Genomic DNA, 25,970 nt, shown 5'->3' on the forward strand with positions numbered 1-25,970 from the left:
CCCAACACCCACTAGTAGTTACTCCCCATCATCCCTCTCTCTCTCAGCCCCTGGCAACCACTCAGCTACTCTCGGTCTCCATGGATTTGCTTATTCTAGACATTTCAATGAACAAAATACAATATGTTGTTTTTGTAATTGGTTTATTTTTACTTAGCATAATGTTTTCTAGGTTCATTCATGTTGTAGCATGAATCACTACTTCATTCCTTTTTATGGCTGACTAAAATGCCACTATATAGATATACACATTTACTTAGTCACTCATTAGTTGATAGACATTTGAATTATTTCCACTTTTTGGCTGTATGAATAATGCTACTATGAATATTCATTTATACGTTTTTATGTGAATATACATTTCAATTTTCTTGTTTTAACTACCTAGGAGTGGGATTGTTGGGTCATATGGTAACACTATGTTTATTTTTTTGAGTATGCAACATTTTGAAATGACATTTTAGGATAGGAGGAGAGATTAGTGGTTGCCAGGCGTTAAGGGTGGGAAGGAAGTGGATGTGGATATACAATGGCAACAAGAGGATCTTACTGGTGTTGAAATTAACTGTTCAGTGTCTTGACTAATTGTTTAGAACATAACACATAAAGGAATACAAGTAACTGGGAAAAATCTGAATAAGATTGGTGGATTATATTCTGTCAATGTTAACATTCAGGCTGTTACATTATACTATAGTTTTGCAAAATTTGACTATTGGAAGAAACTGGGCAAAGTATACAATGGATCTCTCATTTCTTTTTCTTTTTTAAGATTTTATTTATTTATTTTTAGAGAGGGAAGGGAGGGAGATAGAGAGAGAGAGAGAAACATCAATGTGCAGTTGCTGGGGGTCATGGCCTGCAACCCAGGCATGTACCCTGACTGGGTATTGAACCTGCGCCACTTTGGTTCACAGCCCACGCTCAATCCACTGAGCTATGCCAGCCAGGGCTAAGGATCTCTCATTTCTTAAAACCACACATGAATGTACAATTATCTGATTTAAAATTAATAATAACTGGTTCTGGTAAATATTTTCCTTTAGCTGCAAAATTTATATTGCATGCATCCATCCCCTCTAGAGCTGGCTGTGCCTCCCAGGTTTCTACTATATTTGCCTTATTACTATATCAAGAGAAGAAAAACATCTCACCTGCACAAACACAGCCATATTGCCCTCACAAAAGCTATCATGAAAATCAAATTTAGAAGTGCTGGCAAAATACATTAAATTGATCTTAAATGTAAGACACCAGGCCTTTTTATACATATTATCAGTAATATTTTTTACAAGTTAACTCATTTATTATTACAGCAGCCCATCTAGCACTGTGCAAGATTTTTAGCTCAATATCATATTGCCTAAACTAGACAACACAATCACCAACTGAATACTTTAATATTTATCCCTCCTATAGCTGGCTTTTCTTAGATATAGCTCTCCTGCACCTGTTTCTCCATCACTGGGAAGAAACATGTGATAATTATTTTTGTATATTCCACAAAGAGATAAAGTTAATTACAACAAAAAATGTTCCATGCATCAGTGAAGAGAAAAACTGCCTTATCAAGACAAACTGTGTTTCTGCAGGATTAAATAATAGGTTATTGGGAAAGAAAAAGATGGCTCATGCTGAAGGTATTGTGCTAAAGTCACTAGTCTTTATTTTATTTTTATCCCAACATTTTTCTTCCCATTTCTTTTGGAGAGAGAGTAATGAAGAGAGGAAAACAGCAATGTTACAGAGAAACATCAATTGGTTGCTTCCCGTGTGCACAAAGACTGGGGATCAAACCTACACCTAAGTATGTGTCTTGATGGGGAATCAAACCCACAACCATCTGGTTATGGGACAACGCTCCAACCAACTGAGCCACACCTGCCAGGCCACTGATCTTAAAAAACAAACAAACAAAAAACCCCCTGACAAACCTTCAACACAAGGAAACCATGCAATAACTGTCAATAATTTTTCTTAAATTCAGGGAACATCAATATGAACTAGAGAATACTTTCTAATATATGTAGTAGTTAAAACCAAATCAAAATGAGAACTTTGTAGGAATTTTTAGATACTTGTTTTGACAAATAGATTTAAAATATTTATAATTACCAAATAATTTATGCACATGTAGAGAATTGCTTTTAAAGGTACTTTAAGCCTTGGATGGTATGGCTCAGTCAGTAGGAACATTGTCCTACAAAGACATTTAAATTTAACCTCTACCTACCTCTCTATGCTAAAAGAGGGAAAATATTAGCATAAACAAAATTGAAATTATACAAGGTCTGTCTGGAAAAAGTTCAGCCATTGATAATATAACAAGAATGGTTTGAGCAACATCAGTGTAACCTGGTAGCCAAGGACAGTGGACTGGAATGCACATGTATGAACAATGACGACTTCATTGTACTAGTCAGTGGGGGCGGTAGACACCATTGAGTGAGCACGTGTACTGTGTGGCCTTCACGTTCAAAATGACTTAGCGAGGAGAGCAAAGACTCTACATCAAATTTTGCAGTAAGCTTGAACATTCTGTGGAAACCGTTCAGATGATTCAGAAGCCTTTTGAAAATGAAACAATGAGTACAGCACAAATAAAAGTGTGGCACAAATGCTTCAAAGATGGTCGAGAATCTGTTGAACGTGATCCACGTTCTAGAAGGCCTACAACAAGCACAACACCTGAGAGTATTGAGTTCAACCCCCCACAGCCCAGATTTGGCACCCTGCAACTTCTGGCTTTTCCTGAAAGTAAAATAATCTTTGAAAGGGAAGAGATTTCAGACCATCAATGAGATTCAAGAAAATATAATGGGGCAGCTGATAGTGATGCAACATAGGATTTTGCAGTGTTTTAAACAGTGGAAAGATGCTGGGAGCACTGTGTAAGGTTCCAGGGTGCCTACTTTGAAAGGGACTAAGGTATCATTGTCCTACGTACAATGTTTCTTGTATCTTGTATTTTATTCAATAAATGTCTCTATTTTTCAAGTACATGGCTGGATACTTTCTGAACAGATCTCATATATTTACCCATATATCTATATCAATATTTATATCTGTTTAAATGAGACCTGGGATCAGGCTATCTATTGGTAGATGAGACAGCAGAAAAGAACTTTAATGAGGTCGTGGGCAGAAAAGAGGCCCCAAGGAATAAAGCCACTGTCACAGGTTGAGTTGTGTCCCTTCAAAATTTGTATGTTTAAGTCCTAAGCCCCTGAATCTCAGAAAGTGACCGTGTTTGAGGGTAGTGTCTTTAAAGAGGTAATTAAGTTAAGAAATCTTTAGGATGGGCCCTAATTCAGTATGATGATGTTTTCATAAGAACAGGAAGTTTGGCAACAGACAGTTTCAGAGGGAAGACCATGTGAAGACACAAAAAATAAATGGGCATCTAACATGCCAAGAAAAGAGGGCTCAGAAGAAACCAACCTTTTCAACACATACGTGTACATGGTAATTATGTGAAGTGATGGAAGTATTAATTAACCCTACTGCGGCAATCATAATATATACATACATCAACTCATCACATTGTATACCTTAAGTTTATACAATGTTATATGTCAATTAGATGACAATAAAGTCAGAAAAAACATTTTTTAAAAAGAAGAAAACAGCCCTGGCTGGTGTAGCTCAGTGGATTGAGTGCGGGCTGCAAACCAAAGCATCGCAGGTTCGATTCCCAGTCAGGGTACATGCCTAGGTTGCAGGTCATGACCCCCAGCAACCGCACATTGATGTTTCTCTTTCTCTCTCTTTCTCCCTCTCTTCCCTCTCTAAAAATAAATAAATAAAATCTTAAAAGAAAAAAAAGAAGAAAGCAATCCTGTTGACTCGTCTTGGACATTCAACCTTCAGAACTGTGAGAAAATAAATTTCTGTTGTTTAAGCCACCCAGTCTGTGGTACTCTGTTATGTCAGCCCTAGGAAACTAATTCAGATATAACAGATAGCTCCTTATTTGGTGCATTGGTCAGTGATCCACATGTAAGTGTGCAGAAGATTTACTTAAAGGTACCCACAGAGGCAGCACAGACATAAGCAGCCATACCACAGCACCTTCAATACTGCCAGTGGTCTTTGGGCCTCCAACCACGTTTCCCGACAAAACTGTCTCTTGCAACAAATATCCTGAGGCACTTGGGTTTGACTAAAAAATTCTTACAAGCACTCTCTAGTTTATCACAGGGAATAAAAGTCAAGGCATTTCCTACAAATGTGGTTTTTCTTTTTCATCTGTTGGTGTTACTCAGATATCACATTGAGTATTCAATAAGATTAGTGGGTATTTGCCATTTGGTGCTACATTGAAAATGGGAACTCATACTTTCCATTAAAAATGCTTAATATATGTAACTTATTATTACATAAATTTTGAGTATGGCAGTTAATAAGCAATGGTCTAAAATCCTAGCATTGTGCTGTGGCTAGTGTAGCTCAGTGGATTGAGCGCAGGCTAAGGACCAAAAAGCCGCTGGTTTGATTCCCACTCAGGGCATATACCTGGGTTGCAGGCCAGGTTCCCAGTGGGGGCCAAGTGAGAGGCAAACCCATATTGATGTCTCTCTCTCTCTCTTTCTCCCTCTCTTCCCCTCTCTCTAAAAATAAAATACATAAAATCTTTAAAAAAAACACAAATAAAATCCTAGCATTTGGCAGTCAACTTAATAGCACTTAACTATGTATGATCTTCAAAGGGATTTCTCTGGCAAAAGACAGGTTCAGGTCTAAATGCTCCTCAATAACAAGAGAATTCAATATTGAGAAAAAAGCAAAACTGAATTGAGATGATACTTGGAACCCTTTATCAGAATTTTCCCCCCTACTTTTATAGAGGATAAACTTTCCCATAGTGTTTTGTTTTCCAGTAATCCATATACCTCAGCTAAAAGATTCTTGTTTTTCACCAACAAACCATCAAGGTCAGGATGAACTGGGTCAGCCACTCTTTTGTTGTACATAATTGGGTTCCTGGTGGAAACCACTTCAAGAGGTGGATCAAAACAAGCCTGCAAAGGGAAATTGCAAATAAACTAAACATGTACTCTGTAGATCAAGCCCCACAATGTTCTAGCCCACACAAACACAAATAAGTACCCCTAAATAGAATACAACTTTAAAACATTCATTTTAAGGTGCTATCTTAACATAATAGGTCTCAGGAAAATAACAAGTAATATGTTGACTTAAAAGGCTATTTTACATCTTTTTAAAAGAATTCTTACTTGACAACTTATTTAAAACATGAGCCATGAGTAAATGCAGCACATTTAAATAGACATTACTTCTGAGAGTACAGAAATCAGGAAGACAAACATAAAATATTTGGGGAAAATTTAATTTGCATATAATAAAACCTTTATAAAAAGTTGAACTATTGGGAGGTCGTTGATGAAAGATTTACCACTAATTGCTTTATTTTTTGGCTACAAAGTAATTCTTATATATTATTATCATCAAACAAAATTGATTTTTTACAAAACCTTATTTCAGCTCTGGCCAGTGTGGCTCAGTTGGTTGGAGTGTCATCCCATGAGCCAAAAGGTCGTGGGTTTGATTCCTGGTCAGGGCACATGCCTAGGTTGTGAATTCAGTCCCAGTCAGGGCATGTATGGTGAAGATAAAAAAAAAACACCCCAATTTCAGTAAATCAAATTCAATTTGTTTCTTCCACACCTGAGGGTAAAATTAGGGGTGTTTACCTGTATTACAGTATCTCCCCCTATTGTCAAGAGGGTGTATGATATTCTACATTGTAATTAGTATAACTTTTGGTAAGAACAAAATGTATATGATTCAAATGAAACAAATAAAAAGGATTAACCTAAATCTCTAAGCAGTGTATGAGTATATCACATGGTACTTAATGGACTAGAGAAAAAAATATTTTTCTACAGTTATCAGGTTTTAGAATGTTATGCCTACCAAAATAATAGGAACAAAGACTTGCACAAGAGAATACAAAATGACCATATAAATGGTTAAAGAAATAAAACAGAACTTTGAAAATATGAGTAAGTCAAAGGAGTAAGTTCACTTCTAATGAACATATTAGAATACCAAATAAGACTTCTAGAAACAGTAAGTGTAAACATTTTAATTTAAAAGTTGAATTGACACCTTAAAATCTAAAGAATAAGTGAATCTTAAAGATAAGTATGAAGTCCTGGCAGGATACTCAGTTGGTTAGAGAAGCCTTGTCCCCATGTGCCAAGGTTGCAGGTTTGATCCCCAGGCAGGGTACATACAAGTAACCAATGAATGTATCAAGTGGAACAACAAATCAATGTTTCTCTCTCTCTCCTCCTTCCTTTAAAATCAGTAAATAAAAATTAAGAGATAAAGATAAATATGAAGAAATTATCAAGAAGACACTTGGAAAAAAATAAATGATGAATGTGAGAGTGTTGAAGACGCAAAATAAGAAGTCTATCATATATTTAATTGGAGTCCAAGAAGGCTATAATTTAGACAATGGGGTGGAGGCAATATGTGAATAAAGAATGCCTGAAAACTGTGCAGAATTGTTAAAAGATACCAATATAAGTGGGCTAGCAAATCCCAAGAAGAGTAATAAAAAAAGCATTATTTACCTACACACTCACAATGAAACTGCAGTTTAGATGTCTAAAAAGCAAATGATACAAAGGACAGACAATTAAAAGAATGGCAATTTGACTGGTGAATGACTTCTCAACAGTAACACAGAAGCTAGAAAACAACAGAGTGATATCTATAACATACTAAGAAAAACAGATCATATTTCATTGACTCTAAGACCACAAATTTTCATATCTCTGCAATTGGGGTACATCTAAAAGTAGATGCAACTTCATATTGTGGATAGTTTAGCTAAAAACTTTTAAATTTCATAATGGTGCATTAAAAATAGTGTTTCTTCAAATTAAGGAAATATGGTAACTGTCAACTATAACTGTATACTGAATGAAATTATGGTTTTAGATTAAGAGTAGAATGAAGATATTATAGACAAACAAAAACTGAATTTACCACCAATACACCCTCATTTAAGAAAATTCTAGTCCTGGCTGGGTAGCTCAGTTGGTTAGATTGTTAAAAAAAATTAAAAAGAAAAAAAATTCTAAAGAATATATTTCTTATAGAAAGAAAATGGACTGACAAAGTCTGAAATATTAGAAAGAATAGACAACAAAATTAATAGTAAATATGTGGGTATATTTAATTAAGCATTACTTAATTTTAAGAATCTGATTTATAGGGTTGAAAATAAGGGACAGAACCAATGCAGGATATAAACAAACAAACAAACAAACATAAACATAGAGGGGAGAAAAACAGTGTAAAGCACTATAAAATTTGCAGATTTCTCAGGAGTAACAAAGATTTCAGTTAAGTTAGTTTTTATGTTAAAATGATTGATATAACAACTAAATAGCTCTATACCATATAACTTCTAAGCTATTAGAAAAGGAAAAAGTGGAATGAGAAAAATAAAACAAATACAAGACAACAAACCAAAAACATAATCAGTTTTTAGCATGATGGGGTGGGGAAGGAAATAGAAAAAGAATGGGACAAATATAATATGATGGGAGAAATACATACAATAACCAGTAATGTCAATACATGCAAATGAATTAACCTTTCCAGTTAAAAGCAAGGATTATCATTATTATTTGAAAAAGAAAAAACTGAACACAATATGGTACATTCATATAATAGAAATGGAAATAATGGAAAATACTACAAAATAATAGAAATTATTGAGTAATACCAACACAAATATCACTAAGCAAAAAGCATCAAGTCATAAAAGAATAAAAACAGAATAGTTCAAATTCATATAAACTTTTTTGTATTATGATTTTTCTATTCATATAAACTTGATGATGCTTATTATAGAACTGTATGTGTGAAACCTAATTTTATTAACCAATATCACTCCAATAAATTTAATAAATAAAAAAACACCTCTTTCCTTGATTCCTGCAAGAAATCTCTCTCCACCTAACTCTTAAAGTATATGATCTATACTTTTCTTTTGATTGTTATCTCATTCATTATGTAAGAAATCTTATCTTTCCTACGTCATTAAAGGTACCTAAGAGCAGGATCTATTTCTGATGTATCTCTATCATCCTATACTAGGTGCAAAAACTACAGATTAAATAAAGAACCCAACAGGAAAAAAAATAAAAAACTTCTTAATAAAAAGTTAACTTATATGGGTGATAGTACTGTTCTCCCAAACCTTATAAAAATACAATTAAAATGTATAAGGAGACTAAAGCAAAAATATAGACATATGACATAATTATTGTGATTTTTCGGTTTGTGCATTACCAATCTTTTTTATACACTCATAAGACTTATCAAGACTTTAAGTTAGAAAGATAAAGTCTGCTATGCTTCTCATAGTAGAAATGAATTTTTACCATATTAAGCCCAAGAGATTTGGAAGCACAATTCCAAATCCAAGGTCAATTCCCAGAAGAAACCTGAATTGTCCACTATGAACGGCTTGCCTGGAGTTTGCGGTAGAATGTTCGCACATCAGAGACGCTGTTGCTAGGGGACTGCATCACAGAGGTCCGCAGAAGGAAAAAAGGGGCCTCTTCAAGTGATACAGTGAGACCTGTGGGTCTTTATTTCCCTAATTAATTAAATGAAAACACAATTAAGCATTAGTGAACTTAAGAACTCTTAAGAAAGTGATCCCACTGAAAGTATACATTCTGGCAAATGTGAAACTCATATTTTGGGTCTGAAAGGCTAATATCCTATTTCAGGAAAATACTTTTATGGCAGAGAAAGTATGTCCCTATTATGCATTCCTAATACCAGAATCATTAGGATTATACTTCAAAAATCATCTAATCTAGTAGTTGTCAACTCTGCCCGCAGGTTGAATATATCAGAATCCAAAAAATACTGATATCCTGACCCTATCCCAAGTTCTGACTTAATTGGTGTACGATGGAGCCTAGGCATAAATATTTTTTAAAAACTACACAGGCGTGACTTTAGGGTTGAGAACTGTCCCATTTTTATCATTTATAGATGATAAAAATGAGACAGGCAGATATTAAGTGACAGTCATAGAAATGAAAGAACCTAAACCAGAACAAGACAGGAAGTTTCTTATACAGGTTCCATTCTGGTAAAACAAAACAAAACAACACACACAAACCAGCAAACAAGTATTAAATAAATAAAGGCATTTTAGATAGTGTTAAGTGTTGTGAAGATAATGTGACAATAACGAGGAGGCAACTTTTCTTAAGAATTTTGTAATTGTGATAGGAATTTTGTAATAAATATGTGTATTAAAATCATCACGGTGTACACCTGCAACTTACATACACGTCAATAAGTCAGAAAGCTGGGGGTCGGGGGTCATTAAGAGACCCGAACAATTTATCTCTGAATTATATTGAATGACAGCAACCTAATTGGTAAAGCCCGGCCACTCGAAGAGCCAATGCTCACAAACACCCGCGCTGCCTGGGGTTCCCCAACGCTGCTCCCCAGTCTCCAGTACTCCGCCACCCCCGCCCCCCACACCCTACGGGGAGACCAGGTCCGCCCAGGCAGGTCCCCGGTCATCGAATTTACGTTAGGTGTGGCCGACCTTGGGGCTCCCGCGCCCGCGAAACTTCGCCCGCGAAACCGCCCCTCCGCCTCCGCGCCCGATAGGCTGGAACAGAGACCCAACCCCTCTTTAAGCGGGTTCCCCGCCCCACAACAAGGCGCGCTCTGAAACGACTTCTTCCGCCAGCCAGTCATTTTAGTCTACCACCGAGTTTAGCTTCACGCCACATTCCAGTGCCCTCACCTTTCACGTCTTCTCACTTTAAAGAAAATACGTTCTTCCGGACTGCGCACGCTCATCCCAGTCCGGGGTTGGGCGGGGCGGAGGGGGGGCGGTGAGTGCGGTGGGGGCGCAGGCGCAGAGGCAAGCTCTCCGCAGGCTGTCTTGCTGACCACGTGGGTCGAGCTGTCCCGCGCTACAGTAAAGAGAGGCGAACCTCGATCTCGGCGGTATCCATCGTGGGCAGCGGACTAGTAAAGGTCATGGCACCGGCGGAAATCTTGAACGGGAAGGACGTCTCCACGTAAGCACCTGTAGTTGCTAGTGCGTGTTGGGCTGAAGGCAAGGGCTCTGCGCAGGTCGTCAATGGACATTTTTTTGTTTGTTTGTTTTGAGGGAGGGAGACTTGTAGAGCAAAATCAGAACAGCCCGGTGGGTAGGGACGACCTTGTCCAAAGCTCCTCACATCTGAAGACCTGTAGCCAAAGAAACGGGCTCTGGGCACAAGCTGCATTTGCTGGTGGCTGTGCCCGCTGTCTGCGGTGCTTCAGGGACATGATCTCTTACCAGGCCTGTGGACCCAAAAGTGCAGCTGCTGAAGATTTTGCCAGAAGAGAGAGTCAGAACTCAGTTTACGTCCTTCCCCTGTAATTTGGAGGCGAAAAGACAGATGAGCTGGGTGACCGCGAGTCTCCTTTTCCCACTACACCAGAGTCATCATTTGCCAAGAAGGGCCCAATTCTCTCTTCAACTTAATGCTCTAACAGCCATCTCCTTGACTTGGTCCTAGATTTACTTTCTAATTTGACAATATTTCATATTCCATTTGACATCTGCCTGTTTTACTCCTACAGGAAATTTAAATGCCTAACTAGTGGATATGATTGCCAAACTTATTCCCAGGAAGTAACTCCCCTCTGCTTTTTGTCTAGGAGGTGACTGGTGGGGAAAGGTGAGAGTAGAAGAGAAGAATGTACAGGCTGGAGCAAAAATATGTTTACAGCTGTTCCTATAAAAAGTAATACAACAAATAATAATACAGGAATAAGTGGTTGTGTACTTGCAACTGTAAACCTATTTTTGCTATACCCTTCTGCAGGTTGCTCTTGGGACCTTGAACCTCACCAGTTATTTTGTAACTACTATAGTTGGCAACAGTAATTATCCTATGAACTCCTAATTTTGTAAGAGGTTTTTGAGTCATTGGTGGTGCAACCCACCTAGGACAAAATAATTGTTTCCTGGAAGGAAAAGAAAGTGACATATAAATTAGATTGTGGTAACTCGTTCACATTAGTGAGGAGAAACCTCAAGCTTTTACACTAGAACTCACAATACTTATATCTGATTGCTTTCCAACATGTAGTTTGTTGAATTGCCTTGTTTTTGTTTGACCTTCACTTTGTGTTTGTTTATATTCAAACCTACTCACCTTACTAGTGTTTTCTTTTTTTAATTGTTGACACTATTACAACATGGCCCTCATTTTCCCCTCTCTTTGCCCTCCTCCACCCAACTCCTGCCCCCCTTCCCCAGCCTTCACCACGTTGTTGTCTGTTTCCATGGGCTTCGTATATACGTTTTTTGGCCAGTCTCTTCTGAGTGGATAACAAAGCTTTGGTACCTTTATACTACATGACTGTGAGAAAACCTCACACCCTTCACAACAGCATGCATGGATAGACCTGGAAACTATTATGCTAAGTAAAATAAGCCAGTCAGAGAAAGACCAATACCATATGATCTCACTTATATGTGTAATCTAATGAGCAAAACTAGTGGCTTTTTCTTGATGAAAGCTTCCTTTTGGAAAGACTGGGTTGTGAAGAGATAATTTAGTTTTACTTCTTGGCAGCCTACTGAAAATAGGTGCATATGTTTCGATTGAGTGGAAAGCAAGTTAAATATGTTTGTAAGCTCCATAAGGCAAATACCTGCATTGCTTTGTTTGCGTCTATTTCTGTAAACAGCTATAACCCTTCTTTCAGTACGTATTAGTTGTGGGGCTTAAAGCAAATTAACTTATATCCATTCCTGTGCCCAAATTTCCTCAAATGTAAAATAAAGTTATTATCTAGGCCATTGAGTTGTTTGGAGAATTAAATGAGTTATTAACTGAAGAGCACTTATAGTTGTTCCTGGCACATAATAAGTGTTTGATATGTATGAGCTATATTAATGATTTAGTAATCACAGCTGACCCTTGAGCAATAAGTGTTTGAAATGCGCAGGTCTACTTATATATGTAGAGTTTTTTCAATAAAGATATGGTCAGCTCTCTGTGTTCCCCGAGTTTTGCATCCCTGGACTCAACCAATTACAGATCGAAAACAGTATTTCCAATATACAGTTGGAGACTGCAGGTGCAGAGGGCCGACTGCGCTGTTCTAGGCCATTACATGTAAGGCACTTGAGCATCCTTGGATTTTGAAAGCCACATGGGGAGCGAGGGATCCTAGAACCAATTCCCCTTGGATACTGAGAGACTACTGTAGTTAGATTTTGGGGGAGTCAGAAGTTATACTTGTATATATGACAGTGTGGGAGGCAGTACCCCAAACCCTCCTGTCGTTCAAGGGCAACCATAATTAATTTATATGTGGATAATTGATTTATTATCTTTGACAGTGATAACTGCCTTGAGATCTATTTCAATGGCTCTCAACGTTAGCTGTACATTAAAAATCTCTTAGGGAGCTGTTTTTTGTTAATTCTTTTTATTTTGTTTTCACAAACCTGTGTAACTAGCACCAGATAAGAAATAACATTGACACCCATCTCTCTCTCATCCAGTCCCCACCCCATAAAGGTAATCACTATACCGACTTCTAGTGTCACCTGTTTTTGAATTTTATAGAAATGACATCACACAGTATACAGTCTTCTGTGGCAACATGGTGTTTCTGTGATGATTCCATGTTGCACGTAGTTGTAGTCAGTTTACTCTCATGGCTGTATTGTGTTCTATATGAATGTGCTGCTACTCATCCATGGTTTGGATTCCTAGTTTTTGTGATTATGAATAGTTTTGCTATGGGCATTCTTTTACATATCTCTTGGTTGAACATATAATGCACATGTGTTTCTGTTAGTTCCATATCTAAGAGTAGAATTGTGGAGTAATAGGACATACGTATTATTAGCTTTAATAGATATGGCGTCTTTTCCATTGTAGTTTTACTAAGTGGCACTCATTAGGAGCTTTTGAAAAGTATCAATGCTTGGTGCTCACACCAGACTGATTTAATTGGAATTGCTAGCAATAAGCCATTGGACTCAGTATTTTAAAAACCTTATGAGAGCTCATTCTGTAACTCTAATGCACTTTGAAGGTTGAGAATGACTTATGTAAAGCCTTAACTCTAAGTCCAGTGCTCATCATTGAAGAACAGTATGGCAGTGATTTGGCCAAAGGTATTGAAAGCATTTTCTGTAGAAGACTGTTTCAGGTACTGGAAAGGTGTCTCCCAGCATGCTCGGAGTTAATGAACATAGCTAACCTTTTACCTAGCCCTGTGGTTGAGCGATCAGTTCCTACTAACAGTTTATAAAGGAGCATTTAGACTAAGGCCTCTTTGTGCTTACAGAAGATTTTTCTTTAATATACTTATGAAATGGCTCCTTCAGAAACTGCCACAACTTGGCACCTCAACTTTCATGGAGAGCTTGACTTAGGGAGCCGGTTGTACTTACAGTTCCTCAGAGAGAGGGAGCTCTGCAGGGGGGAGACAGCTTGCCTGGCTCATGGGGTAGTGCAGTCCCCAGCTCCTTGTGCTGAGGCTGCAGCAGGCAGCTGACTCTAGGGGAAGCCTAAACAGGAATGTGCTTTTTACACCTTGAGTAGGTTGGACTACAGGTGGAGGCTGTGGGCAGGGTGTCCCCACCTTTCCTTTTTTGCCAGGCCAAGGATATTCTTTTCTTTCTTTTTTTAGTTTAGGAGTATTTTTTTATTTTTTAATTGTATTTTTTTCCATTGCCCTCTATACCTTCTCCAAGGATATTCTTGAGGACAGGTAAGTGAACTTCTTAAATTGTAGCCAGGGATCCTGGAATCTGGGGAAGGGGTCCCTCATTTCTAAGTTTGCAGGTCAGCTTCCCTGCTTGCCACCAATCGTTGAGTCTTGGGGACAGATTTGCATGTATTCAAGTGCCCTGGGCAGTTTCTTCCCTGGTACAGTGTTTGAATTGTAAAATCTCTTCCTTGGAGGGAGAAAAGGTAGGTGGGTCAAGAGTTCCACAGTCAGAGTTTCTTCAAAATCATATCTACTCCCCATATCCCATCCTGCAGTTAAGGAGTAGTTGAGGAAAGAAATGTGATGGTATTTGGCCATAGGTTACTAGGCTGGTTAATGGCAGAGGCTCAGTGAGGTCCGAGGTCTTCACAGGGTGCCTGGTGTTTACTTTGTTTTGGGCACTTACCACTTTGCCCCAATTAAAGGACTTTCATAAAGTGATCTTCTTCCTTTACAGCATTCTTCTCACTGCCTTGCTTCCCACTCTGCTAAAAGGCCATCCTTAAGCTTTGTTTACTTGCATTGTGCTCCCTTGTAGCTAAGACTAGACAAAGCCATCACTCTTGATTCCTTCTCTGAGAATATCAGAATGCTGGATCTAGTTGTCAGATTGTCCCCCTTTGGGAGAACAATCCCTGTTCCTCCCTAAAGCAGAGTTCCAAGGTTGCAGCCTGAATTGGATAATTAAGGGAGGTCTGAGAATCAGAGTCAAGTACAAGTGTGTGTCTTTTTTGGATACTCACTTACTGAACAAGTATCTGTGTGCCTCCTGCATGCCAGGCACTCTTCAAAGCCATGAGACTGTACCAGTGAACAAAACATCCCACATCCATACCCTCATGTAGCTTGTATACCAATGGGTAGAGTAGACAATAAAAAAGGTAAAAAAGACTGTGAGGGGGTAGGAAGTATGAAAGAGAAAACCAGAGTAGAGAAGAGGGACAGAGATTTCTGGGACACTGGAGTTGCAGTTTTAAATATGGGAGCAAAGCTCATACTCATTGTAAATAAGCAATTTGCAGGCGAAGATTTGAAGGTCAGGTCATGAGCCTGTGAACATAATGGGGAAGAGGATTCTTGACCCAAAGCACAGCCTGTGCCATGAACTGTGACCTCATTAATTATTAAGCCACTGTCTTGGGGTCAACAGTGATGACCCCAAGTGATGACCCAACAGTGATGGCTCCGGGAAGCCGATTCTGAGTGGAGCAATTGAGTAAGGTGAATTGACACGGATGGTGAGAGCCCACCCTGGTTTAAGGGCGGCGTCTCTAGTGAGATTATACAAAGGGGTGTACATCAGACAGTGTTAGAAAAACGACTCTGATTTGGTTTTTAAACTAGAGACTGCAGTGCTTATGAGTGTACTTTTCATAGTGAGGCCTACTAAATTTTGTGTGATTTGTTTTACCTTCCCTTCTCTTTGCTACAGTTGAGTCTGCTCTCTCCTCTCCATTGATGGCATTTTTCTTCAGTCTTTTATCTGGAAGGACCAGCTGTAAAGAAACAGATGGTTTGCTGCGGGAAGGCCACTGGGAGAAGGTGCTCAGAGTTTTTGTGAGTTGAGTGGAGCAGGCTGGACCCGTTTGTGAGCTTCCTGTGGGTGGGATCCCCAGAGCCAGACACAGTGCTGCTCCCTCCTCCGTGGACCACTGGGTGACTTAGTTTGGCTCTTTGTGCCTTAGTTTCCTCACGTGTATGTTGGAGTAGCATGGCACCTAATTCATAAGGTTGTTAAAATTGAATGAGTTATTACTTGTAAAGCATTTAGCACAGCCCAATGCACGTAGAAGATTTTAATAAACAGGTGCTTGGAAAATACTTGTTGGATAAACATGTGATATTTGTGTTTATCACAGGCTGTGTCTTTGGTAGCGGATTTATAATCTTGAACCTTAGAATTAGAATTCATCCTACTGATCAAAGATAAAAATGAACCCATGGCTATATGTTTTGCTGCAGGGCCAGAACTATTTTCATATAAAGAATTTGCTTATCACAGTGAAGGGCTACTGAGTGTTGCTAAGCTTTTTATTTTGTTCTATAGATGAAATACCTGTAGGCCTTTTTGTGCTTAAAAAGATTCGCCTGTGAAGAGCTCCAAAGTGCAGGCCTTTCAGAAGTGACATGGAACCTTGGATGTCAAAGTTGGCTTCACTTGGGGAACCTGCGCAGGAGAGTGGCTGGGAGTCCCTGAGAGGTGGGACCTTCTGCTAGGTCTTAAAGAGGCCGCCCAGCCAGGCTGTTGGGAGTGCTTTAGCTGGGGTGTGGCAGAGCCCAGAGCTGGGAGCCATCTACTGTGGCTGTAGCACCAGCTGAAATCCTAACTAAAAATATGGTCTGAGAATAAATGTCTTCGTCTATCAGGAGGGTAGGGATCAGGCAGTTTGGGATTTGGACGGTGGGCCTTTGAGCAGGGATGTGTGGTCCTCTATGTTATCCCCATTAGCATGAAGAATCCTCTGGAAGAAAGGAGGTCCGCCTGGCCTGTCCTGGAGGCGCCTCTCTGGAGCTTAGGGAAAAGGCTCCCCTTTCCCCGGATTGACTCTGGGCCTTGTGTGGTCCTGAGCAGTATAGTCAGCCTTACTTTCCTCTTTCACAATGTGGGGATGATAGTAACAGTGTTGACCTCCTGATGTTGCCAAGAGGATTAATTGTGTATTAAGGTCTGTGAACAAGCCTGTGTGCTCCTGTGTTTAGGACTGTATCCTCTGACGTTGGATCCGTAGCACAAAAAGCCCTCAGCGCCCCTGCACTGTGCAGTTGGCTCCCTTTGGTAATTTCCCGAAAGGTAGCTCCCGGCGCTCTGTAAATCTTCGACCTTACAGGAGTGGTTGGTTAACAGTCTGGATTCCTCAGCCACCCAGGCCACACCTCCCTCCGCTGTGCAGTTAATGAAACTGTAGCCAGAAGTAAAGTGCCTTGAACAAGAATTACAAGGCTAGTTAGTGGTAGAGACTTGACATTGTAGTTTCCTTCCTCACAAGGACTTGTCACTTGCTTGCTGAAGGTAATTTCAAAGTGTGATCCAGTGAGTTTGGCTCTCCCTGTTAGGAGATGAATGAACCAACTGGAAAGTCATTTTCAAGGTTATAGTCCAGTTTTGACTGGTTGGGGTCAGGTCAAACCTTCCTGCTTTGTTAGCTCAGCGTTTTGTTTTGTTTTTTTCCTTGATGAAAAGTTCTTCCCCTCAACCTGAGCAGGTGAGGTACAGCCTTGGGTTTGCCGGTGCTGCATGAGTATCAGGAAATAGAGAACGTTTTTGTGAGGGTTTTTTTCAGAGCCTGTCATGAATTTATCTTCACTGCCTTGTATGACTTCACATGATACGTGATCTTTCATTTGGATTTTGGTGCCGAAGTAATAGTTCCTACTTATTTAGTAAGCAGCCTTTTAGACCTAAGCCTCTTCTACCCAAGATTTTCCTTTACTTGCTTCTAAAAGCAAGAAAGACCAGGCCTTTGTGAGGCTTTTCTCAGATAAGAGCTCTTGGCTTGCTCTTTCCTTCCAAGTGGAGATCCCCAGTCTTCCACATTCTTCCCCTTTCCCCTTGGGTGGTGATCCAGGGGCCTGCTTGGGGCTTGGGGCCATATGCCACCCCAGTGGCCAAATCTGTGGTTAGGTGGTCCTGAAATGGCGAGGCTCATTCTGGTGTTGGGCCCTCACTGACAGGTACTCATCCTTGAGAACATCTGTGTTTCATTTTCTTCCTGTCAGCTGAAGGGCACCGATTAATGGCCTAGAGGCCAAATCTAGTTATATGTTTTGTTGGGTTTACAGATTTGTTTTTTTTAAATCCTTACCTGAGGACATATCCATTGATCTTAGAAAGAGAGGAAGGGGCAGAGAGAGAAAGAAGGAAATATTGATGTGAGTGAGAAACATCCATCGGTTGCCTCCCGTACACACCCTGACCAGGGGCCAGTGATCACACTCACAACCTTTTTGTGTATGGGATGACGGGATGACGCCGTAACCAACTGAGACACCTGGCCAGGACAATTATAATAATTAGTATTTTATATATTTTATACTTAAACTTAAGGAAAGTACTGATACTAGTTTTGATTATTCTGCATACTGATATAGTATCTTTTGCTATTTTATTACATATCAGTGAAAGTAACCCATTTAACAGGAAAGTAATTTAGACTTTTAATTTGACTTTGCTGAATAGGAATGTGAAATACAGGTATTTCTTGGAACACCTGGTGATCTCAATTGTTTTTACAAGAAACTGCATGTTAAGTTTTGCAGAAAATGTGAAATATTTTAATAGTATAAAAGCTATAATGAACAAATCAAATAAAATAAATGAACAAAATGAAAATAAAGCACATAAAGTAAGACATTTCTATTGCACTGCATTGTTAAAATCTCATGACAATAATCTCTACCTTGGGGGTGGAAAACAAGAAATTTGTGTTCTTGTTGAAGGTGAACGTTCCTGGTTTTTCCCTGATCGCTTACCAAAGGCGAGCTCTGTGGACCTTGTGAGAATCACTGGAGGATTACTCCTCCAAACACAGGATTCAGTGTTTGTTCACTCAGGCAGAGCCTTATTTCCGTGTAGCTTTCTCAGCCATGTAGCTAGACATCCTTTACTGCCTTCTTTTTCTACCTATAGCTTCTGTCCAGATGTCCTTGTTAAGTTATATTTTAGGAATGCTTTTTTTCTCTGTCACAAAATGTTCAGATTTTGAAAATGAGCCGTCATGTTAAACAGAATGAGTTGGGATTTGTACTGGACTTTCAGGAATAATTGTGCAAGACTTTGGGCAAAAGAGATTTGGGCAGCTGTTGAGGAGGGTTCGGGGTCCTCTGACTAGGACTCTTTGGAGGAGCTGTGATTCCACACAGATGGGCACCTTTGACTTTGATTAAGCAGGCTCTTTCCTAAACAGCTGTGTTTAGGAAATGCGAACTTGGAGAAAACAGATAGTAATGGACTCCTGTCCATATAGATTCCAACACATATTGACAGGTTGAGATAAATGGTTCCCACTTTGACTTTTGCCCCGTACAAAAGATAACCCCCAACTTGTGTTTTATGGGCCAATAACAGGGTTTCTCAGCCTTGGGCACTTATTAACATTTGGGCTGGAAAATTCTTTGTTGTGAGGGGGGTGTCCTTTGCATGGTAAGATATTGAGTTGCAGCCCTGCCATCTGGCCACTAGATGCCGGTAGTAACTTTGTTAAAACTGCATTGGTGTCTGTTCATATTGAATCCACTGTGACTATTCTACTGTCTGTCATGACCAGAGAAATTTTAATGATTTATTTGTCTTACTGCATTCATTGGCAGGCACTCTGATACTGATGTCTCCTGCATTGAGCCCAAAATATGTTGTCTTCCCTTAGGTTTTAGAGAATGTTGATGGAGACATGTGATTTCAGCACATGTAGTTCTATTCAGGGCTCAGGGCTGTTTCTCCAAGTGCCTATTTCTGCCTCGCCTTGTCCCCAGAATCTTCACGAGGATGGTGTGTAGCTCATGGGCCGTGGATAGAAATGGGAGGCATCTGCAACTCAAGGATGTTTCTGTTAATTTAGGAGGTTTTAGTGATTAGGAAGTTCTTTTATTATAGCATTTGAGTTTTCTTACAGTAATGAACTATAAAAATTAAGGCACTTTCCACCATTTAATTTATCACAGCTCTGTGACCCCAACATGAAGACAGATGAGGGAATGTTAACTTTTCTCTTCATGGTCCTATTTTATAGTTTCTTCAGCCATACCTGAGATTTGGCTTTCTTTATTCCAATTTTTGTTTTAGGATTCTTCAGTTACTGGCCCACCCGAAAATTAAGGCAGGGAAGACTTTTTTAAGGGACTTATGGAAACCTAATTAACAACTGTCTTGTGTGTATATGGTTGTGTTGCATGTGTGTGTGTGTGCGTGCGCGTGTGCGTGTGTTCTTACCAGAGCTGAAAACTTTCCACTTGTTGCTTGAGAGTTCTGGGCTGTCTAGTTAGTTCTTGCTGATTGTGGTTTGTGTGCATTTTTAAATGCCTCATTGCTATTCTGGTCATGTCTCATAACAAGACCTAAATGTTAGCTTTTAAATAAATCTTTCTAGTTGGAAGAATATCCCTGCTAATGCAGCTTCGAAAACAATCCTGCTTCTTAGAAGGAGAAGTTTAAAGAAGTCAGTATAACTGATCTCAAGCTTTAACCTTTTTAAGAAAAAGAAATTGCAAACTGAGACCCATTTACATTTTTCCATACAAAATACAGAACATTTTGTTCTTTGATCTCCTCCTGGGCTGACACATTTTCCACCTATACCACCTTGTAGCACTGGGTTCCTGCAGCTTGCTACCTGCTGGGTGTAAGTATTATTTTTAATTTTCCCTAGACTTTCTTCTTCAGTTCTCAAATACTTATTCTAGAATTTGTGTAAGATTTGATAAATAAATGTACGTCTCAGCATGGATCCTGCTCTTTGCCTTAAAATATTTGTAGTCGTCAGTCTTTCCAGCTGCATTTCACAACCCCAACCCCTCAGAGTCATCTGTAGTTCTGGCGTTTTCTCTGTGATTCAAGTTCCTATGTCTAGAATCCAACCGCTTCTTGCCAGCCCACATTGGTACCATAATCCATGCTACCATCACCCAGGCCTGGGCTTTTGTGATTGCTGTGACACCTGACTGGTGTCCCTGATTCTCACCTTTCCCTCTACAGTCTGCAGAATAGTTACTCACCATGCCCTTTAAAAATGTAAGTCTGATCATGTCAGCCCTGTTCAAAAGCTTCTAAAGGCTTCTCATCGCTTTCAGGTTCAGTCTGCCTGACCTCATTCTCCCGCTCAGGGCTGTTCTTTCCACTAGTAATTGGGTTGGCCCTAGGAAAGCCTTATACCTGCTTAGAGCTTCTGTCTACAACTGCGAACGAGAAGAAGAAAGTTTCTTTTCTCTTGCCCACCTCTCAGGGTTATTGAGAGGCTCTCATGCGCTCATCTGTTTTCACTGTTGGTTCTTGTTATTGTGCTAAGAATGGTTGGGGTTTGTTTTGTTTTTCCCTCATGGATTTTGTTTGGGTCAGGGAGGGTTAAGGAGAACAGGTAGAAATCTTTGCCCAGCACTTTGTGTGAATATAATGGCTGGAGGAAGAAGAGAGTGGAGTTGGAAACTTGGTCCCTGGGAAGGGCTTTCTGCCACTACCCCGCCACCACACCTGATTGTCATGCAGGAGAACAGTTAAAGCTGGAATTGCTGATGAATTTCAATATCAGTTGAGTGAAAACCTGACAGTTCCCACTATTTCTTGTTCTTTTGTGTCAAAGCAGAATTTTGTGGCCTCTGTTCAGGTGAAACCCCAGTAAAAGGACATCCAATGGTCTATTCAATCTTCTTTTGACCTCTATTATTGTATAGGATATTGACTTATAAAATAGTCACTGGCTAGAAATAAAATTTTGAAGTCTTAGTCTTTTTTTAAAGATTTTATTTATTTTTAGGGAGGGAAAGGAAGGGAGAAAGAGAGAGAGAGAAACATCATTGTGTGGTTGCTTCTCACATGGCCCGCCCTAGGGACCTGGCCTGCAACCCAGGCATATGCCCTGACTGGGAATCGAACCTGCAACCCTTTGGTTTGCAGCCCACGCTCAATCCACTGAGCTACGCCAGCCAGGGCTGAGGTCTTAGTCTTAGGTATGATTTCTTATATCATCCAACATTCTTAACATTTACTAGGCTAATCCAAATCATCTATTTCTTGTGACTCCTATTCCTTTTTATGCCAGTTTGTAAAGTGTGCTGAAGTGGAAAAGGGAGTAACCAAATGAATGAGTGAGGTCATGCTTGCAAGTGTCCATGTGTGCAGTATTTGTATGTCAAGTGTGGTAAAGGTGAAGAAAGGCAAATGAAAAACTAATCCTTCAAAAGAGACAGATCCCGTTTGTGTTCGTGACTGAGTCATAACTGGGCAAGGACTATTCTGAATATTTATTTATGGATATAATTAGTAAACTTGATATCCTGTTGTATTGTTGAGAAATTGTAGTGATAAGTTGATTTATCATTGTTTTACAACACCTCATACTTTTAACCTTGTGTTAAATTCTTTTGTAAGTTAGAATATAATTTGTAAATTTATAATGAATTTGGAGTGGGATTTATTATCATTCAGCCTTATGTGGATACCCTGTGATTATCATACTAGGGTAGGATGAGTGGGTGTGAGCTCAAGTTCCTTCCTGCAAAATGTTTTTTCATATTGCACTTGGAGAGTGGAAACGATCAAAAAGATGAGGATTAGCAGCCTCCCAGAAGTGTGGGGCCAAGTTTTCATTTGTTCACTGTATGACTTCAAATGCCATCAGCTAACAGGTTTTAAAGTAACTGCCCCCATACACGCTGGCCCAGACAGTGTCGGTGGGGGTTAGAAAAGGTCCTTGTCTGCCTGAAGCCTGGAACATGGACGGGCAGTAGTACATGTTATACCAGACAATGACTGTCAGTGGAGGTGTTTTTAATTTAAGAGAAATATATCTAATAATCCACATCACTTTTTGTACTTGAAACATTGTGTTGACTACAACCTTTCCATTTTCCCTAGGCAAATAAAGCAGCGACTGAAGAACCAGGTCACTGAGATAAAGGAGCGAGTACCTGGTTTCACACCAGGCCTGGCAATATTACAGGTATTATGATAGTGTATTTCCACTAATACCCACCTTACCCATCCTCTCAGTAGCACTTAAGACAACAAGCAGTTCTGTCTCTTCCCATCATTTATTTATTTATTTATGTTGGTTTCTGTGAAACCTCACACCTTTGCAGTTTTTCCTTGCTGGTTCCTCTTCAGCTCAGCTTCTGAATGTTGGCTTATCCTGGTCCTCTTCTATTCCCTGTGGGTGTTCTTCCCCTAGTCAGTGCCTCTTGAAGTTTTTGTCTTAGGATCCATTCATGCTTTAAAAAATGTAAGGCCTTAAGGAGATTTTGTTCATATGGATTTATCCATTGATATTTACTGCATTAGAAATTAAAACTAAGAAGCTTAAAAATATTTATACATGTAAAAGTGCCAGTAGTAAAATTGTTATGTTAACATAAGTAACGCTTTTATGAGGAAGTAACTTAGATAAGAAAATTGAGTGAGAAGAGGGGAGAAGGCAGCTGGATTCCCGTCTGCATCTGCATCTGCACTCAGCTTCTTGCTGTGTGCTAGTGTGGTGCAATACATGGAGAAAATCTGCCTCACACAGATGTATAGTTGTAAAAGGGAAGGCTTTTTAAACTTTTTAAAATTTACTTAATTGATTTGAGAGATAGAAAAACTTCCATTCATTGTTCCATTTATTGATGCATTCGTTGGTCGATTCTTGTATGTGCCCTGAACAGTTATCAAACCCACAAACTTGGCTTATTGGGATGATACTCTTGTCAACAGAGCTACCCAGCCAGGGCTTTTAAAAAGCCTTTCCAGCTCTGGTCTGTGTGACTCAGTTGGTTGGAGTGTGGTCCTGCAGTCATAGGGCCGTGGGTTCGATTCTCATTCAGGGCATGTGTGGTTCCCAGTCCAGGTGTGTATGGGAGATAGCCAGTTGGTGCGGTGCTTCTCTCTTGCATTGATGTTCCTCTCTCTCCTTTCTTCTCTCTCCTCCTCTCTTTAAAAAAGAAAAGAAAAAGAAAAAATGTCCTCGGGTGAGGATTTTAAAAAAAAGTCTTTCCAGATCATTGTGAATATTTTTCTTGAATGCTACACCAGCACTCAGTGTAAGTTTTTAAAGGTTACTCGCAGTGTGGAATCTAAAACTGTATCTTTGAACTTTCATACTTTGTTGCCTCAGAGTCTGTGTTGCAGTTTGAAAGGATATGTCCCCACGCATGGTTTTTTATGTCCTTCATTCCTCATTTGGAAAATAATGGTTCACTGAATTATGCAGATATTCCAAATGTTAATGTATTTTATGATGTGGTATAAAAAATCATAATCATTAATATTACCAACATACTCTTCAAAAAAGACTTTAATTTTTGAGACATTTTCAAGCACACAGGAGTGGATTAAAAATTCTGATTTTTGCTTGAAAACTCAAATTTTATTAGTGGGCAATAAATACAGTTAGTTATTTTACTTGAAGAGCCAGCTAACTTTCCACTGTTGAGAAAATATTGCCAGATAGTCAAAGCTGAATAATATTGTTTGTCAGTTGTTCTTTCAAATAAAGATGGTGCTGCACATTTAAAAATACAGCTAGCTTAGCTTGCAAGGCAAAAAAGCGCAACTGCTTTTTTCTGGTGACAGCCAGCATACTTTCGCATGCAGCGGAAGTGCTTCCCAGTTTCTTACACACAGTGTTAAAAAGACACATACTCAGGGGTCGGGGTTTAATAACATGAACAGTGTTCACTGCCTCACCCAGGGCTCTTCTAAGTGAAACCGTCATCTGTTTTTTACTGAGCGTGTATGGCAGTGAAGGGTACCCTCGGGAAGAGTATGATTTGATACCATTGTCTTGATTCCTACCAAGTCACCAGCAGTCTCACTCATTCACTATTACTTTTACGGCCTAATATAAATGTGCATACAGTGAAAAAAGACACATGACATAGTATTATCATAAAAGGTTTGGCACTTACAGATCTTCTTAAAGGGTCGTGATGTTCTCACAAGGCCACTGTCCTGGACCAGCGATTTTCAGCCTTTTTCACTGCGGTACATGTCAACCACAAATTCTGTAGCACCCCCAAAAATATATTTTTTACTGATCTGACAAAAAAATAGGTATAATTTTGATTCATTCACACTGGATGCCTATTTTGTTGGCTGTTGTCATTTTTTTATTTGACAATCTGAGGGAAAAGAGGTCAGTGCCCCTGACTAATAGTCACATGTTACGTGTTTTGAAAATTCTTGTGGCACACCGGTTGAAAATCGCTGCCCTAGGCAGTTTTATCTGGCCCCAAATGTTAGCCATAGGCCGATAACTTATACACCCTGGATCTCCTCTGAGTTCTGGACTCTGGGTTTCTGGGACATCACTTATTTCCCTTCCTTCTCTAATCTTTTTTGCCTGTTTCTCATCCTTGAGAGGAGTAGGGATCTCCTTGTTCCTTCTTCACCACACCCAAAACATCTGAAGGCCTCTGGCCACAGCCCTTGGTCCACTTTTTCAGCTTACTCTTTCTGAGTGAGCTCACTCAGTCTCACAGCTGCATGGAAGACTACATCCTGATTTAGGCTTCTGTCCACATTTTCTCCCCTGAGCTCCAGACTCACCCAGTAAGAGGCCTTCAGTAAGTATCTGTAGCATGGACAAATGTACAAAGAATGTTTTGAAGGGTTGACCTGGATGACAGGAAACTGATTGCTTTCATTTGAAATTCCCTTCAGAAATACCTGTTTTCTCACTTCCCGTTTCCCTCTGTATGTGCGTCTCCACTTATATACCATTTAACCCCTTGCTAAGTTTCTGTCTTATGTTCATTAAGAATTTCAGAACGAATGGTACTTAAACATTTTCCCCCATTTCTGTAAATTATCTTGAGGCCTTGGCTGAGAAGAAAAACACAGAAGTCCTGTTATTCTACCTGGTGTGTCCCTTCCTATGGTGGGTTTTCCTTTTTTTTCCTTTTTTTCTTTTTTTCTTTTTTTTTGCAAATCACTAAGAATCAAGGGTATGTGTTGTGGGTATACACTTGGTACATGTGGGGGACTAGTAATTTCTCGGCTCCTTCTTGTGAATTGTTTGTTGTAGAAAGTGAGTGTCATAGACAAGAAATCTGAAACCTTTCCTTAGCAACATTGGGAATTTTTCCCCGTTTCAAAGATTGATTTCTAAACTTGTATTTTAAATGTATCGATTGCAAGTGTTTTGTTAACATAAACGGTATTATATAGCTTTGACCCCTATGTCCTTGCCAATAGAACAATAGTAGACTATATTTTATCTTGCACTTTAGCACCAGAGTCAACATCTTTCTATGACACAAGGCTTACACATGCTATGTTGTAGTTGTTGACCTTAAACAAATAGACAGCTAGGTATTTCTCCAGCAGAATGGGGTTATCCAGGAACAACAAACAGTTGTAATGCAGGACATGCAGTCTAATGGTGAACCATGTGCAAGTCCAGCGATACAGAGGAGAGAGGAAGCTCTTTTATGGACTCGGGAGGGGCTGTTGTAAAGGAAGAGTCCGT

At 39.5% G+C, this 25,970-nt stretch overlaps 2 protein-coding genes across 5 annotated transcripts in view; one reads left to right on the plus strand and one right to left on the minus strand.

Moving 5' to 3' along the window:
- LOC123807948 (coiled-coil domain-containing protein 170-like) overlaps positions 1 to 9,948 on the minus strand; it is a 30,935-nt gene extending 20,987 nt beyond the window's left edge. Inside the window, exons 1-3 of one of the 3 annotated variants that reach the window (XM_045822000.1) lie at positions 9,830 to 9,895; positions 8,430 to 8,647; positions 4,893 to 5,021 (exon numbers count right to left, since the gene is read on the minus strand). In XM_045822000.1, the coding sequence (XP_045677956.1) occupies positions 4,893 to 5,021; positions 8,430 to 8,432 (132 nt within the window). In that variant the 5' untranslated portion in view covers positions 8,433 to 8,647; positions 9,830 to 9,895. Of the gene's footprint in view, positions 1 to 4,892; positions 5,022 to 8,429; positions 8,648 to 9,609; positions 9,700 to 9,829 lie in introns of those variants that run through there. The other 2 variants (XM_045822002.1, XM_045822003.1) reach the window with 2 other exon arrangements.
- MTHFD1 (methylenetetrahydrofolate dehydrogenase, cyclohydrolase and formyltetrahydrofolate synthetase 1) overlaps positions 9,943 to 25,970 on the plus strand; it is a 58,763-nt gene continuing 42,735 nt past the window's right edge. Inside the window, exons 1-3 of one of the 2 annotated variants that reach the window (XM_045821998.1) lie at positions 10,005 to 10,109; positions 15,251 to 15,375; positions 22,382 to 22,466. In XM_045821998.1, coding sequence (XP_045677954.1) covers positions 15,329 to 15,375; positions 22,382 to 22,466 — 132 coding nt within the window. In that variant the 5' untranslated portion in view covers positions 10,005 to 10,109; positions 15,251 to 15,328. Of the gene's footprint in view, positions 10,110 to 15,250; positions 15,376 to 22,381; positions 22,467 to 25,970 lie in introns of both variants that reach the window. The other variant, XM_045821999.1, reaches the window with a different exon arrangement.

This window comes from Phyllostomus hastatus, unplaced genomic scaffold (genome assembly GCF_019186645.2).
Source record: "Phyllostomus hastatus isolate PE091 unplaced genomic scaffold, TTU_PhHast_1.1 phas_scaffold_501, whole genome shotgun sequence".
Classification (NCBI taxonomy): Eukaryota; Metazoa; Chordata; class Mammalia; order Chiroptera; family Phyllostomidae; genus Phyllostomus; species Phyllostomus hastatus.